This window comes from Coregonus lavaretus, assembly GCF_964263955.1.
Source record: "Coregonus lavaretus genome assembly, chromosome: 32".
Taxonomy (NCBI): domain Eukaryota; kingdom Metazoa; phylum Chordata; class Actinopteri; order Salmoniformes; family Salmonidae; genus Coregonus; species Coregonus lavaretus.
Window position 1 is genome coordinate 39,684,697 of NC_140019.1, and position 15,805 is coordinate 39,700,501.

Genomic DNA, 15,805 nt, shown 5'->3' on the forward strand with positions numbered 1-15,805 from the left:
CCATCGTCCCTTTGATGCAGTGAAGTTTTCCTGTCCCCTTAGCAGAAAAACACCCCCAAAGCATAATGTTTCCACCTCCATGTTTGACGGTGGGGATGGTGTTCTTGGGGTCATAGGCAGCATTCCTCCTCCTCCAAACACTGCGAGTTGAGTTGATGCCAAAGAGCTCCATTTTGGTCTCATCTGACCACAACACTTTCACCCAGTTCTCCTCTGAATCATTCAGATGTTCATTGGCAAACTTCAGACGGGCCTGTATATGTGCTTTCTTGAGCAGGGGGACCTTGTGGGCGCTGCAGGATTTCAGTCATTCACGGCGTAGTGTGTTACTAATTGTTTTCTTGGTGACTATGGTCCCAACTGCCTTGAGATCATTGACAAGATCCTCCTGTGTAGTTCTGGGCTGATTCCTCACCGTTCTCATGATAATTGCAAGTCCACGAGGTGAGATCTTGCATGGAGCCCCAGGCCGAGGGAGATTGACAGTTCTTTTGTGTTTCTTCCATTTGCGAATAATCGCACCAAATGTTGTCACCTTCTCACCAAGCTGCTTGGCGATGGTCTTGTAGCCCATTCCAGCCTTGTGTAGGTCTACAATCTTGTCCCTGACATCCTTGGAGAGCTCTTTGGTCTTGGCCATGGTGGAGAGTTTGGAATCTGATTGATTGATTGCTTCTGTGGACAGGTGTCTTTTATACAGGTAACAAACTGAGATTAGGAGCACTCCCTTTAAGAGTGTGCTCCTAATCTCAGCTCGTTACCTGTATAAAAGACACCTGGGAGCCAGAAATCTTTCTGATTGAGAGGGGGTCAAATACTTATTTCCCTCATTAAAATGCAAATCAATTCATAACATTTTTGACATGCGTTTTTCTGGATTTTGTTGTTGTTATTCTGTCTCTCACTGTTCAAATAAACCTACCATTAAAATTATAGACTGATCATTTCTTTGTCAGTGGGCAAACGTACAAAATCAGCAGGGGATCAAATACTTTTTTCCCTCACTGTACGTTGTTAAAAACTCATTGTATGTATACAGATGTCCATCTGAGTTGAGCAGCTGGCCCACAAGTAAAATGTCCTTCCTAAACCAAAGTTCTAAAAACAGTGACTTGTTTTTATATTTTATGGCAAGATTATTCCATATTACTTACTTATGAGGGGGGAAATTATGTTTGTATTGAAGGGAGCAACAATTAATCATTGGTTTGTTGTTTGTGGAATTCAGCCAGTTTAACCTCTATGGGATCGGTGTCCCGTATACGGGACGGTTGAGCTAAAGTTCGCTAATGTGATTAGCATGACTGTTGTAAGTAACAGCAAACTTTCCAGGACATAGACATGTCTAAATGGATATCAGCCATAGGTCTATTCTGGACTGTAGAGTGAAGTTTTTGTTGCTCCAAGATAAGTATTTTACCATAGGTTTTCTATACCTCCATATATCAATAACATTCATACAATTACAGAATACAGATAATCTATTACCTGAATCGGGCTGTAGGAGGATATCTGTCTATGGTTTTGTGTAGCACCATTTTAAAGTATCTACCACATATCAGCATTTGCAGAAGGAAAATGACCTACGAGTGAATTTGCATTCTCTTCTCTATCTTCTAATAGTTTTTCATTTGCATTTCTTGAGTTATAACCATAAACATTACAAAGTAAGAACTGTTTTCCAACAGTTTCAATTACTAAAAAGACCCAGTGACGTCTTGTATCAGTCTCAGTTGTTGATACTGTTCCTTTAAACGTGTCTTTGAGAATAGCGCCCCCTGCAGAATTATCTGCACCATGTGATAACAATAGATCTTTGCCCCACTGGTTTTTCCAAAATTGCACATCCTCTTAGCATGAATAGCATTCTTGTAAGAAAATAAAATCTGACTTTGCCTCTATACAAAATAAAAAATAGCTTTTCTTTTTACAATTCGCGTAAACCCCTCGTGTTAACGGATATAAGAAGTAACTTGTAACAATAAAAGTAGTTAACTACTTAACTGAATTGAACATTTGACTCCCACTCTCTTATAAGCGGAATGGAACATATTATTAAATGTCATATTTTATCCTAATTTAATATTAACGTGTATTGAAACATTATAAACATAATTTCTTTTTACATTAACCAATTACCTGTCACATGTCAGTCAATGAGAATCATCCAGGTAATTGGTTAATGTAAAAAATTGTTTTTCTAATGTTTCAATACATGTTCATATTAAATTGTGTCAATCATGTCAAAATATGTCAACAATCTAAGATTTAAAAATGAAACAGGTGAACTAGTTAAATACCGTCGTATTTCCTTCTTATCGATGTATGCTCTAGGGCCCACAAAGTAAGCTCTCTTTCCCTCCTTGCGGGCAAAGAGCAGCTCTGGCCTCCTTGTCCATTATGGTTAGATCCTTTCCAAAGCGGAGCTACTGCTGTTTCCCAGAGGGATGGTGGTGGAAGGATACTGCTGCATCCCAGAGGGATGGTGGTGGAAGGATACTGCTGCATCCCAGAGGGATGGTGGTGGAAGGATACTGCTGCATCCCAGAGGGATGGTGGTGGAAGGATACTGCTGCATCCCAGAGGGATGGTGGTGGAAGGATACTGCTGTGTCCCAGAGGGATGGTGGTGGAAGGATACTGCTGCATCCCAGAGGGATGGTGGTGGAAGGATACTGCTGCATCCCAGAGGGATGGTGGTGGAAGGATACTGCTGCATCCCAGAGGGATGGTGGTGGAAGGATACTGCTGCATCCCAGAGGGATGGTGGTGGAAGGATACTGCTGCATCCCAGAGGGATGGTGGTGGAAGGATACTGCTGCATCCCAGAGGGATGGTGGTGGAAGGATACTGCTGCATCCCAGAGGGATGGTGGTGGAAGGATACTGCTGCATCCCAGAGGGATGGTGGTGGAAGGATACTGCTGCATCCCAGAGGGATGGTGGTGGAAGGATACTGCTGCTTCCCAGAGGGATGGTGGTGGAAGGATACTGCTGCATCCCAGAGGGATGGTGGTGGAAGGATACTGCTGCGTCCCAGAGGGATGGTGGTGGAAGGATACTGCTGCATCCCAGAGGGATGGTGGTGGAAGGATACTGCTGCATCCCAGAGGGATGGTGGTGGAAGGATACTGCTGCATCCCAGAGGGATGGTGGTGGAAGGATACTGCTGCATCCCAGAGGGATGGTGGTGGAAGGATACTGCTGCATCCCAGAGGGATGGTGGTGGAAGGATACTGCTGCATCCCAGAGGGATGGTGGTGGAAGGATACTGCTGCATCCCAGAGGGATGGTGGTGGAAGGATACTGCTGCATCCCAGAGGGATGGTGGTGGAAGGATACTGCTGCATCCCAGAGGGATGGGGGTGGAAGGATACTGCTGCGTCCCAGAGGGATGGTGGTGGAAGGATACTGCTGCGTCCCAGAGGGATGGTGGTGGAAGGATACTGCTGTGTCCCAGAGGGATGGTGGTGGAAGGATACTGCTGCATCCCAGAGGGATGGTGGTGGAAGGATACTGCTGCATCCCAGAGGGATGGTGGTGGAAGGATACTGCTGCTTCCCAGAGGGATGGTGGTGGAAGGATACTGCTGCATCCCAGAGGGATGGTGGTGGAAGGATACTGCTGCATCCCAGAGGGATGGTGGTGGAAGGATACTGCTGCATCCCAGAGGGATGGTGGTGGAAGGATACTGCTGCATCCCAGAGGGATGGTGGTGGAAGGATACTGCTGCATCCCAGAGGGATGGTGGTGGAAGGATACTGCTGCATCCCAGAGGGATGGTGGTGGAAGGATACTGCTGCATCCCAGAGGGATGGTGGTGGAAGGATACTGCTGCATCCCAGAGGGATGGTGGTGGAAGGATACTGCTGCGTCCCAGAGGGATGGTGGTGGAAGGATACTGCTGCGTCCCAGAGGGATGGTGGTGGAAGGATACTTCTGCATCCCAGAGGGATGGTGGTGGAAGGATACTGCTGCATCCCAGAGGGATGGTGGTGGAAGGATACTGCTGCGTCCCAGAGGGATGGTGGTGGAAGGATACTGCTGTGTCCCAGAGGGATGGTGGTGGAAGGATACTGCTGTGTCCCAGAGGGATGGTGGTGGAAGGATACTGCTGCATCCCAGAGGGATGGTGGTGGAAGGATACTGCTGCATCCCAGAGGGATGGTGGTGGAAGGATACTGCTGCATCCTAGAGGGATGGTGGTGGAAGGATACTGCTGCATCCCAGAGGGATGGTGGTGGAAGGATACTGCTGCATCCCAGAGGGATGGTGGTGGAAGGATACTGCTGCTTCCCAGAGGGATGGTGGTGGAAGGATACTGCTGCATCCCAGAGGGATGGTGGTGGAAGGATAATGCTGTGTCCCAGAGGGATGGTGGTTTAAGGATACTGCTGCATCCCAGAGGGATGGTGGTGGAAGGATACTGCTGCGTCCCAGAGGGATGGTGGTGGAAGGATACTGCTGCATCCCAGAGGGATGGTGGTGGAAGGATACTGCTGCATCCCAGAGGGATGGTGGTGGAAGGATACTGCTGCATCCCAGAGGGATGGTGGTGGAAGGATACTGCTGTGTCCCAGAGGGATGGTGGTGGAAGGATACTGCTGCATCCCAGAGGGATGGTGGTGGAAGGATACTGCTGTGTCCCAGAGGGATGGTGGTGGAAGGATACTGCTGTGTCCCAGAGGGATGGTGGTGGAAGGATACTGCTGCATCCCAGAGGGATGGTGGTGGAAGGATACTGCTGCATCCCAGAGGGATGGTGGTGGAAGGATACTGCTGTGTCCCAGAGGGATGGTGGTGGAAGGATACTGCTGTTTCCCAGAGGGATGGTGGTGGAAGGATACTGCTGCATCCCAGAGGGATGGTGGTGGAAGGATACTGCTGTGTTCCAGAGGGATGGTGGTGGAAGGATACTGCTGCGTCCCAGAGGGATGGTGGTGGAAGGATACTGCTGCATCCCAGAGGGATGGTGGTGGAAGGATACTGCTGTTTCCCAGAGGGATGGTGGTGGAATGATACTGCTGTTTCCCAGAGGGATGGTGGTGGAAGGATACTGCTGTTTCCCAGAGGGATGGTGGTGGAAGGATACTGCTGTTTCCCAGAGGGATGGTGGTGGAAGGATACTGCTGCGTCCCAGAGGGATGGTGGTGGAAGGATACTGCTGCGTTCCAGAGGGATGGTGGTGGAAGGATACTGCTGTGTCCCAGAGGGATGGTGGTGGAAGGATACTGCTGCATCCCAGAGGGATGGTGGTGGAAGGATACTGCTGTTTCCCAGAGGGATGGTGGTGGAAGGATACTGCTGTTTCCCAGAGGGATGGTGGTGGAAGGATACTGCTGTGTCCCAGAGGGATGGTGGTGGAAGGATACTGCTGCATCCCAGAGGGATGGTGGTGGAAGGATACTGCTGCATCCCAGAGGGATGGTGGTGGAAGGATACTGCTGCATCCCAGAGGGATGGTGGTGGAAGGATACTGCTGTGTCCCAGAGGGATGGTGGTGGAAGGATACTGCTGTGTCCCAGAGGGATGGTGGTGGAAGGATACTGCTGCATCCCAGAGGGATGGTGGTGGAAGGATACTGCTGCATCCCAGAGGGATGGTGGTGGAAGGATACTGCTGCATCCCAGAGGGATGGTGGTGGAAGGATACTGCTGCATCCCAGAGGGATGGTGGTGGAAGGATACTGCTGCATCCCAGAGGGATGGTGGTGGAAGGATACTGCTGCTTCCCAGAGGGATGGTGGTGGAAGGATACTGCTGCATCCCAGAGGGATGGTGGTGGAAGGATAATGCTGTGTCCCAGAGGGATGGTGGTGGAAGGATACTGCTGTTTCCCAGAGGGATGGTGGTGGAAGGATACTGCTGCGTCCCAGAGGGATGGTGGTGGAAGGATACTGCTGCATCCCAGAGGGATGGTGGTGGAAGGATACTGCTGTGTCCCAGAGGGATGGTGGTGGAAGGATACTGCTGCATCCCAGAGGGATGGTGGTGGAAGGATACTGCTGCATCCCAGAGGGATGGTGGTGGAAGGATACTGCTGCATCCCAGAGGGATGGTGGTGGAAGGATACTGCTGCATCCCAGAGGGATGGTGGTGGAAGGATACTGCTGTATCCCAGAGGGATGGTGGTGGAAGGATACTGCTGCGTCCCAGAGGGATGGTGGTGGAAGGATAATGCTGTGTCCCAGAGGGATGGTGGTGGAAGGATACTGCTGCATCCCAGAGGGATGGTGGTGGAAGGATACTGCTGCATCCCAGAGGGATGGTGGTGGAAGGATACTGCTGCATCCCAGAGGGATGGTGGTGGAAGGATACTGCTGTTTCCCAGAGGGATGGTGGTGGAAGGATACTGCTGCATCCCAGAGGGATGGTGGTGGAAGGATACTGCTGTGTTCCAGAGGGATGGTGGTGGAAGGATACTGCTGCGTCCCAGAGGGATGGTGGTGGAAGGATACTGCTGCATCCCAGAGGGATGGTGGTGGAAGGATACTGCTGTTTCCCAGAGGGATGGTGGTGGAATGATACTGCTGTTTCCCAGAGGGATGGTGGTGGAAGGATACTGCTGTTTCCCAGAGGGATGGTGGTGGAAGGATACTGCTGTTTCCCAGAGGGATGGTGGTGGAAGGATACTGCTGCGTCCCAGAGGGATGGTGGTGGAAGGATACTGCTGCGTTCCAGAGGGATGGTGGTGGAAGGATACTGCTGTGTCCCAGAGGGATGGTGGTGGAAGGATACTGCTGCATCCCAGAGGGATGGTGGTGGAAGGATACTGCTGTTTCCCAGAGGGATGGTGGTGGAAGGATACTGCTGTTTCCCAGAGGGATGGTGGTGGAAGGATACTGCTGTGTCCCAGAGGGATGGTGGTGGAAGGATACTGCTGCATCCCAGAGGGATGGTGGTGGAAGGATACTGCTGCATCCCAGAGGGATGGTGGTGGAAGGATACTGCTGCATCCCAGAGGGATGGTGGTGGAAGGATACTGCTGTGTCCCAGAGGGATGGTGGTGGAAGGATACTGCTGTGTCCCAGAGGGATGGTGGTGGAAGGATACTGCTGCATCCCAGAGGGATGGTGGTGGAAGGATACTGCTGCATCCCAGAGGGATGGTGGTGGAAGGATACTGCTGCATCCCAGAGGGATGGTGGTGGAAGGATACTGCTGCATCCCAGAGGGATGGTGGTGGAAGGATACTGCTGCATCCCAGAGGGATGGTGGTGGAAGGATACTGCTGCTTCCCAGAGGGATGGTGGTGGAAGGATACTGCTGCATCCCAGAGGGATGGTGGTGGAAGGATAATGCTGTGTCCCAGAGGGATGGTGGTGGAAGGATACTGCTGCATCCCAGAGGGATGGTGGTGGAAGGATACTGCTGCGTCCCAGAGGGATGGTGGTGGAAGGATACTGCTGCATCCCAGAGGGATGGTGGTGGAAGGATACTGCTGTGTCCCAGAGGGATGGTGGTGGAAGGATACTGCTGCATCCCAGAGGGATGGTGGTGGAAGGATACTGCTGCATCCCAGAGGGATGGTGGTGGAAGGATACTGCTGCATCCCAGAGGGATGGTGGTGGAAGGATACTGCTGCATCCCAGAGGGATGGTGGTGGAAGGATACTGCTGTATCCCAGAGGGATGGTGGTGGAAGGATACTGCTGCGTCCCAGAGGGATGGTGGTGGAAGGATAATGCTGTGTCCCAGAGGGATGGTGGTGGAAGGATACTGCTGCATCCCAGAGGGATGGTGGTGGAAGGATACTGCTGCATCCCAGAGGGATGGTGGTGGAAGGATACTGCTGCATCCCAGAGGGATGGTGGTGGAAGGATACTGCTGCATCCCAGAGGGATGGTGGTGGAAGGATACTGCTGCATCCCAGAGGGATGGTGGTGGAAGGATACTGCTGTATCCCAGAGGGATGGTGGTGGAAGGATACTGCTGCGTCCCAGAGGGATGGTGGTGGAAGGATAATGCTGTGTCCCAGAGGGATGGTGGTGGAAGGATACTGCTGCATCCCAGAGGGATGGTGGTGGAAGGATACTGCTGCATCCCAGAGGGATGGTGGTGGAAGGATACTGCTGCATCCCAGAGGGATGGTGGTGGAAGGATACTGCTGCATCCCAGAGGGATGGTGGTGGAAGGATACTGCTGTGTCTCAGAGGGATGGTGGTGGAAGGATACTGCTGCATCCCAGAGGGATGGTGGTGGAAGGATACTGCTGCATCCCAGAGGGATGGTGGTGGAAGGATACTGCTGCATCCCAGAGGGATGGTGGTGGAAGGATACTTCTGTGTCCCAGAGGGATGGTGGTGGAAGGATACTACTGCATCCCAGAGGGATGGTGGTGGAAGGATACTGCTGCATCCCAGAGGGATGGTGGTGGAAGGATACTGCTGCATCCCAGAGGGATGGTGGTGGAAGGATACTGCTGCATCCCAGAGGGATGGTGGTGGAAGGATAATGCTGTGTCCCAGAGGGATGGTGGTGGAAGGATACTGCTGCATCCCAGAGGGATGGTGGTGGAAGGATACTGCTGCATCCCAGAGGGATGGTGGTGGAAGGATACTGCTGCGTCCCAGAGGGATGGTGGTGGAAGGATACTGCTGCGTCCCAAATGACACCCTATTCCCTTTATAGTGCACTACTTTAGGCTCTGGTCAACAGAAGTGCACTATATAGGGAGTTGGGTGCTGTTTGGGAGCCTATGTAAATAACATTTAAACCAGTTACTGATGTTTCTAAAGGTCACATTAATTTATTTATGTTTGATTTGTCATTAATAGGCCTGCTGTGTCTTTAAACATTATGTGCATCCCAAATGAGACCATATTCCCTATATAGTGCACTACTTTTGACCAGGGCAAGGCTGTGCTATATAGGGAATAGGGTGCTTTTTGGAAGGTAGGCAAATATTGGTCTGGCTTTTGAAAAACTTCATGCAAACATGTTTAGTGCATTGGAAGTCAACAGAGATGACATCAAATAAAATTGTATTTGTCACATGCGTCGAATACAACAGGTGTAGACCTTGTAATGAAATGCTTACTGAACTAAACCCAGTCATACTGACATGAAGAAATGCTTACTGACAAGCTCTTTCAGAGATTACATCACACACATACACACAACACACACACACACACTCTCAGGTGAATCAAGTGCCATAACCACTCCAACCCAGTAAGTGGCGCACTGAACCAGTTCTTGTGCCAAAGAGGGGAAAGAAGTCATGTGTTTGTCCCGTGATCAAATGCGGAAGTGTTGAAATAACGGTCGCGACTACAGCCCACCGTCTGTCAATTTCATATACATTTTTGCTGTTTTATTTGTTGTATTTCTCACAGAAATGGAAGGATTCGCCAAAACATCACTTAGCACCACGTATGCTGGAGGCCCGGATTTTAGAGGGTAAGAGAATGCTAATTATTCTGTCGTCGTGTTAGCTGACGTTACTAACATTAACTAGCTAGTTAGTTAACGTAAGCCCATTAACTAGATAGCTAGCTAGCTAGGCGCTTTAGCCAGCATGTCTTTGATGTCTAATGCAGTGATTCTCAACTGGGGTGTCGTGGGAGGATTTTAAGGGGTCGCGGGACTTGTGCAAGAAAATATATATATAAACCATTTTCTTTTTTTAAAATACATTATTTTGAAAGGATGCCTCCGCACCGAAACCTTTATTTTGAAAGGATGCCTCCGCACCGAAACCTTTATTTTGAAAGGATGCCTCCGCACCGAAACCTTTATTTTGAAAGGATGCCTCCGCACCGAAACCTTTATTTTGAAAGGATGCCTCCGCACCGCTTATTGTTGCTGACTTTACACGTGCAGCGAGTCCACGGTGGTGAAATGGCTACGTTCGACCTCGGAGGGTTTTCGCGTTGCACTGATCCAATGAAATGACAGATTTCTCTTCACACACGATGATCCAATAAAAATGTCATTCTGCAACATTGTTTTGTTGTAAATGTGACACGTCCAATCAAATAATACAGATATTCTTCTGCCAGCTAGCTTGATTGACAGCTAACTACGCAGATATGTTCTGCAGGCATTGCACATGTGGATAGTTAGCTGTCGTTTAACTCATGTCGGCTAGCGGTCAGAGTAAAATCATGGACACGTTTTTAAAACGTGCAGCTCCCTCTTCATCCAATGCTGCTTCCAATGTCAACAACAAGGCAGACAACCCGGTCCCTGTAAGAAGAGGAAATACCACCCCGACTTCATCAAATATGGTCTTACATACACTGCTCAAAAAAATACAGGGAACACTTAAACAACACAATGTAACTCCAAGTCAATCACACTTCTGCGAAATCAAACTGTCCACTTAGGAAGCAACACTGATTGACAATACATTTCACATGCTGTTGTGCAAATGGAATAGACAACAGGTGGAAATTATAGGCAATTAGCAAGACTCCCCCCAATAAAGGACTGGTTTTGTAGGTGGTGACCACAGACCACTTCTCAGTTCCTATGCTTCCTGGCTGATGTTTTGGTCACTTTTGAATGCTGGCAGTGCTTTCACTCTAGTGGTAGCATGAGACGGAGTCTACAACCCACACAAGTGGCTCAGGTAGTGCAGCTCATCCAGGATGGCACATCAATGCGAGCTGTGGCAAGAAGGTTTGCTGTGTCTGTCAGCGTAGTGTCCAGAGCATGGAGGCGCTACCAGGAGACAGGCCAGTACATCAGGAGACGTGGAGGAGGCCGTAGGAGGGCAACAACCCAGCAGCAGGACTGCTACCTCCGCCTTTGTGCAAGGAGGAGCAGGAGGAGCACTGCCAGAGCCCTGCAAAATGGCCTCCAGCAGGCCACAAATGTGCACGTGTCTGCTCAAACGGTCAGAAACAGACTCTATGAGGGCCCGACGTCCACAGGTGGGGGTTGTGCTTACAGCCCAACACCGTGCAGGACGTTTGGCATTTGCCAGAGAACACCAAGATTGGCAAATTTGCCACTGGCGCCCTGTGCTCTTCACAGATGAAAGCAGGTTCACACTGAGCACATGTGACAGTCTGGAAACGCCATGGAGAACGTTCTGCTGCCTGCATTTCTTTGGGGGGCCGCACAGCCCTCCATGTGCTCGCCAGAGGTAGCCTGACTGCCATTAGGTACCGAGATGAGATCCTCCGACCCCTTGTGAGACCATATGCTGGTGCGGTTGGCCCTGGGTTCCTCCTAATGCAAGACAATGCTGGAGTGTGTCAGCAGTTCCTGCAAGAGGAAGGCATTGATGCTATGGACTGGCCCGCCCGTTCCCCAGACCTGAATCCAATTGAGCACATCTGGGACATCATGTCTCGCTCCATCCACCAACGCCACGTTGCACCACAGACTGTCCAGGAGTTGGCGGATGCTTTAGTCCAGGTCTTGGAGGAGATCCCTCAGGAGACCATCCGCCACCTCATCAGGAGCATGCCCAGGCGTTGTAGGGAGGTCATACAGGCACGTGGAGGCCACACACACTACTGAGCCTCATTTTGACTTGTTTTAAGGACATTACATCAAAGTTGGATCAGCCTGTAGTGTGGTTTTCCACTTTAATTTTGAGGGTGACTCCAAATCCAGACCTCCATGGGTTGATACATTTGATTTCCATTGATAATTTATGTGTGATTTTTGTTGTCAGCACATTCAACTATGTAAAGAAAAAAGTATTTAATAAGATTATTTCATTCATTCAGATCTAGGATGTGTTATTTTAGTGTTCCCTTTATTTCTTTGAGCAGTGTATATATGGTACAGGCAGGGTGAGTGTAGACCGCAGTGCGTCCTATGCAACAAGCTGTTAGCTAATGAGAGCATGAAACCCTCCTAAATGAAAAGGTATCAGCTTTGCTCTATCTTGGCCAGGTCGCAGTTGTAAATGAGAACTTGTTCTCAACTGGCTTACCTGGTTAAATAAAGGTGAAAAAATAAAATAAAAATCAGGACACCAAGCATCCAAGACACAAAGATAAGACAGCTGACTTTTTAAAAAGAAAATGTAAATATCTGGAGGCCTCACAAGATTCCTTGAAGGTATGCACGGTACAATAAAAGTCTCTTTGCGCATCACACCTTGTAGCCCAGCGCATTGCTAAGTCCAAAAAGATCCCACACCTGCTGCGGTTGATATGTGCACTGAAATCTTGGGGGAGTCAGCCGCCAACAAACTTAAAATCATACCCCCTATCCAATGACACCATGAGGAGGAGAATCTGAGGATATAGCTACACATCAGAGTGCATCAGTGCAAATGGCCACTACGCACGACAGCTTGATGAATCCACAGATGTGGCTAACCATGCAATTCGAAATGGTCTTTGTCAGACACGTCTGGGGATAACTTCGAGGAGCAGTTCCATTTTAGTGCTGATTTGTCCACCACTGCAGAGGCTGTCTTTAACACGATGGATATGTACCTGGGCTCCGTGGGACTGGCCTGGGATGGGTGCGTCGGTGTGTCCACTGATGGGGCAGCTGCCATGACGGGAAAGCACTCCCGAGTAGTAAAGCGGGTCCCGGAGAGAGCACCGAGTGCGACGTGGAACCACTGCTTCCTACACAGGGAGGCAGCGATGGACAGGGTGCCTGAGCTCCACGCCACTCTCCGGGATGTGATCAAGTGTGTCAACTAATATCAAAAAGAGTTCCACGAAAAGCAGGTGTTTCCAGGCCTTCTGCAGGGATATGGGGAGCGAGCACCAGCAGGTGCTTTATCATGCAGAGGTCCGCTGGCTTTCAGGGGTAAAGTGTTGGGTCACCTTTTTATGAGCTTCGAGCAGAGATCGCTGCGTTTCTTTCGGAAAACAAGTCACCTCTGGCCCGAACATTTCAATTGTGAGGAATGGCAGGTTGCCTACCTAGCAGATATTGTTGATAATCTGAATTCGCTCAATGTGTCAATGCAAGGGAGGGGGCACCACAAAGCGCACGGAAACACACTGAAAACCCCCCATTAAACAGCATCATGTCAAGCTGCATGGAATGTTTTGCTACTACTTCCCGGAGGAGAACAGGAGACGAGACGACTGGATACGGGAGATGGGAAGCATCATGTTGCTAAGCAACGAAGAGGATCAACTGGTGGAGCTGTCATGTGATCGCTGAGTGAGCATGCGCTTCCCGGAAGTGACACAGCCACAGTTCTGGTGCAGTGTAGTGGGAGAGTATCCTGAGTTACTGTTCACTATGTTAATAATAATAATTATTATTATTATTGGTAATTAATTCTGACATTTAATATTACATTTTATTGAACTGGATAACAACTAAGACCTTTAAAAAAAACGTCAACGTTGTGAAACTATTCACATGGTAATTGATGATTTAAGAATTGCTAATTATTTTTTTTTTTTTTCTATTTTGCTCATGTGTTACACCTGAACTGGTCGCCTAATTAAATGGCTTATTCTCTTCAATTGATAATATAAGTTTTCTCAGTTAATATGGCTGTGTAATGACTTTCTTTAATACCATAATAGTAGCCCATTGAGACAGTCTATTTTGCAAGTGAAGCCTGCCCAAGTAGGCAGCTGCAATACAACATTACAAAATGTAATCATCAACCGTCCATAATACTGGGTCGCGACTCAATTGTCATTGTCAAATTTGGGTCCCCAGGTAAAACCAGTTGTGAACCACTGATCTAAGGTATTTTAGCTAGCTCTATCAACATGTATTATTTTCCATAGCTAACAGTGGGTCTATGCATTCAATAATATCAAACGCATGCTGTTCACGTAATGTACTCACCCAGAACCACCACCCAGACATAATGTGATGTTGTATATTGTCTGTCCTGCAGGAATGACAGTTCTCTGGTCTCTGCTCTGAAGACTCTCCTCTTCTTCACCATCCTGATGGTCACTCTGCCCATAGGACTGTACTTCGCATCAAAGGCATACATCTTTGAAGGTAAATCAGTATTTATTGTCTGAGGCCTAAAATATCCCAATCAAAGGCCAAATTTATTTATTTATATTTATTCTCCCCCTCCACCCCTCTCCTCCTCTCACCCCTCTCTCCTCCTCTCCTTTCATCCTCCTCCTCTCCACCCCTCCTTCTCTCCACCCCCCCCCCCCCCCCCTCTCTCCTCCTCTCCACCCCCCCCCCACCCTCTCCTCCTCCTCCCCTCTTGCTCTCCTCCTCTCTCCAGGTTCCCTACAGATGTCTAACTCAGACAGTTATTTTTATGCTGCCATCGTAGCTGTGCTGGCCGTACACGTGGTGCTGGCCCTGTTTGTCTACGTGGCCTGGAACGAGGGCTCCACCAAGGGCAAGGGAAAACACGACTAACCCTAACCTGGCCCTGTTGCTGGGTCAGAGAAATCATGGACGAAGAGATGGAGGCCCAACCACCTCCAGCCCCCACCCCACCCGGCTTCTCTCCAACCCCCACCCCAGCCCAGCATCTCACGGCCTGCCAGCCATGGAGGGGTGCAGACCGAGTCCATCTGCTGGTGTTGAGAGATAATAATATACTGGGTGTTTTTGTGAGCTTTTGCTAGCTCAGTGTATTTTTTTTTTTTAACAGACTGAACACCGCCCCGGTCTGTTAGAGGGGGTGTCATAAACTGGACCCGGCCAGAGACGGGCTGTAAAATGGAGAGCGCATGTGGAAAGCTATTGTCTGTGTCCAACCCTATTCCCTGTTTAAGGCCCCGTAAGGCTCTGGTCAAAACTAGTGCATTATACAGAGAATAAAGTGCCATTTTTGTTTTCTGTTCTGTGTGACCAACGTCATGTTGACATCATGTTGCCACTGCTGTTGTGGTTTGGATCTGTCCTTCCTTGAGTTGACTCTATTTATTTTTTCATTAAAGAATGTGTTTTTGTGTGACTGTCTGTAGACGTTTATTTTTGGTTCTAATTTGATGTCTTAGATCTGTATTATTATAGTCAGAGGAGCATTTCAAGTCCAGAGTGGTTCTGTTATGATGAAACATTACATCTATCAAATTATCCATGACCATACTTTGATAAACTGTAGAAACATAAGATTGAATTTTTTTTTTTTAACTCATTTAGCAGATGCTCCTATCCAGATCAACTTACAGTAGTGGCTGCATACATTTTATTTCTCATACTGGTCCCCAATGGGAATCAAACCCACAACTCCGGCATTGCAAGCACCATGCTCTACCAATTGAGCCACAGGACATATGTATGATGTCTGTATGATTTTTAAACCACCATGCAGAACAACTCATCCTGAAAGAGTTACACCAACTCTCATCATCAAATAGTTGACGTCCCTGTGAGCTCAGGTGGGCTATTGGACTTCTCATCCATATCATGAATCACCAATAATACTATTTTATAAATAGTTCCAACTAGGGGTGTGAACATTTAAATGTTTAAACGACATTGGGATTGTTAATGTTTAGAAAAAAATCCCAAACCTAATTTTTTCCGAAATTAAAATCACAGTGCAGTTATCACAATTACCACTAACAGGTCCCGATCATCATTATAAAGGGAAACATTTACATTAAACAAACACCTAACGCAACAATGCTGTAATGTTAGTCATCCATGATTCACCAAACAATATATTGAAAGAGGAAGCAAAGTACTTTAAGCATACGAAGTAGATGATCGTGGACTTCAGGAAACAGCAGAGGGAGCACACCCCCCTATCCACATCGACGGGACCGCAGTGGAGAAGGTGAAAAGCTTCTAGTTCCTCGGCGTACACATCACCGACAAACTGAAATGGTCCACCCACACGGACAGTGTGGTGAAGAAGGTGCAACACATTTTACACATTTTAGTCATTTAGCAGACGCTCTTATCCAGAGCGACTTACATGAGCAATTAGGG

General features: G+C 48.7%; 1 protein-coding gene across 1 annotated transcript; it reads left to right on the forward strand.

Annotated features, from left to right (window-relative positions):
• Window positions 1-9,245: 9,245 nt before the first annotated feature.
• Window positions 9,246-14,827, forward strand: LOC311107625 (vacuolar ATPase assembly integral membrane protein vma21-like). Its single transcript, XM_084150146.1, has 3 exons — window positions 9,246-9,397; window positions 13,788-13,897; window positions 14,139-14,827. The coding sequence occupies exons 1-3, from the start codon at window positions 9,336-9,338 to the stop codon at window positions 14,276-14,278; spliced, it is 312 nt and encodes a 103-aa protein (XP_084006272.1). The 5' UTR covers window positions 9,246-9,335; the 3' UTR covers window positions 14,279-14,827.
• The last annotated feature ends 978 nt before the right edge of the window (window positions 14,828-15,805 follow it).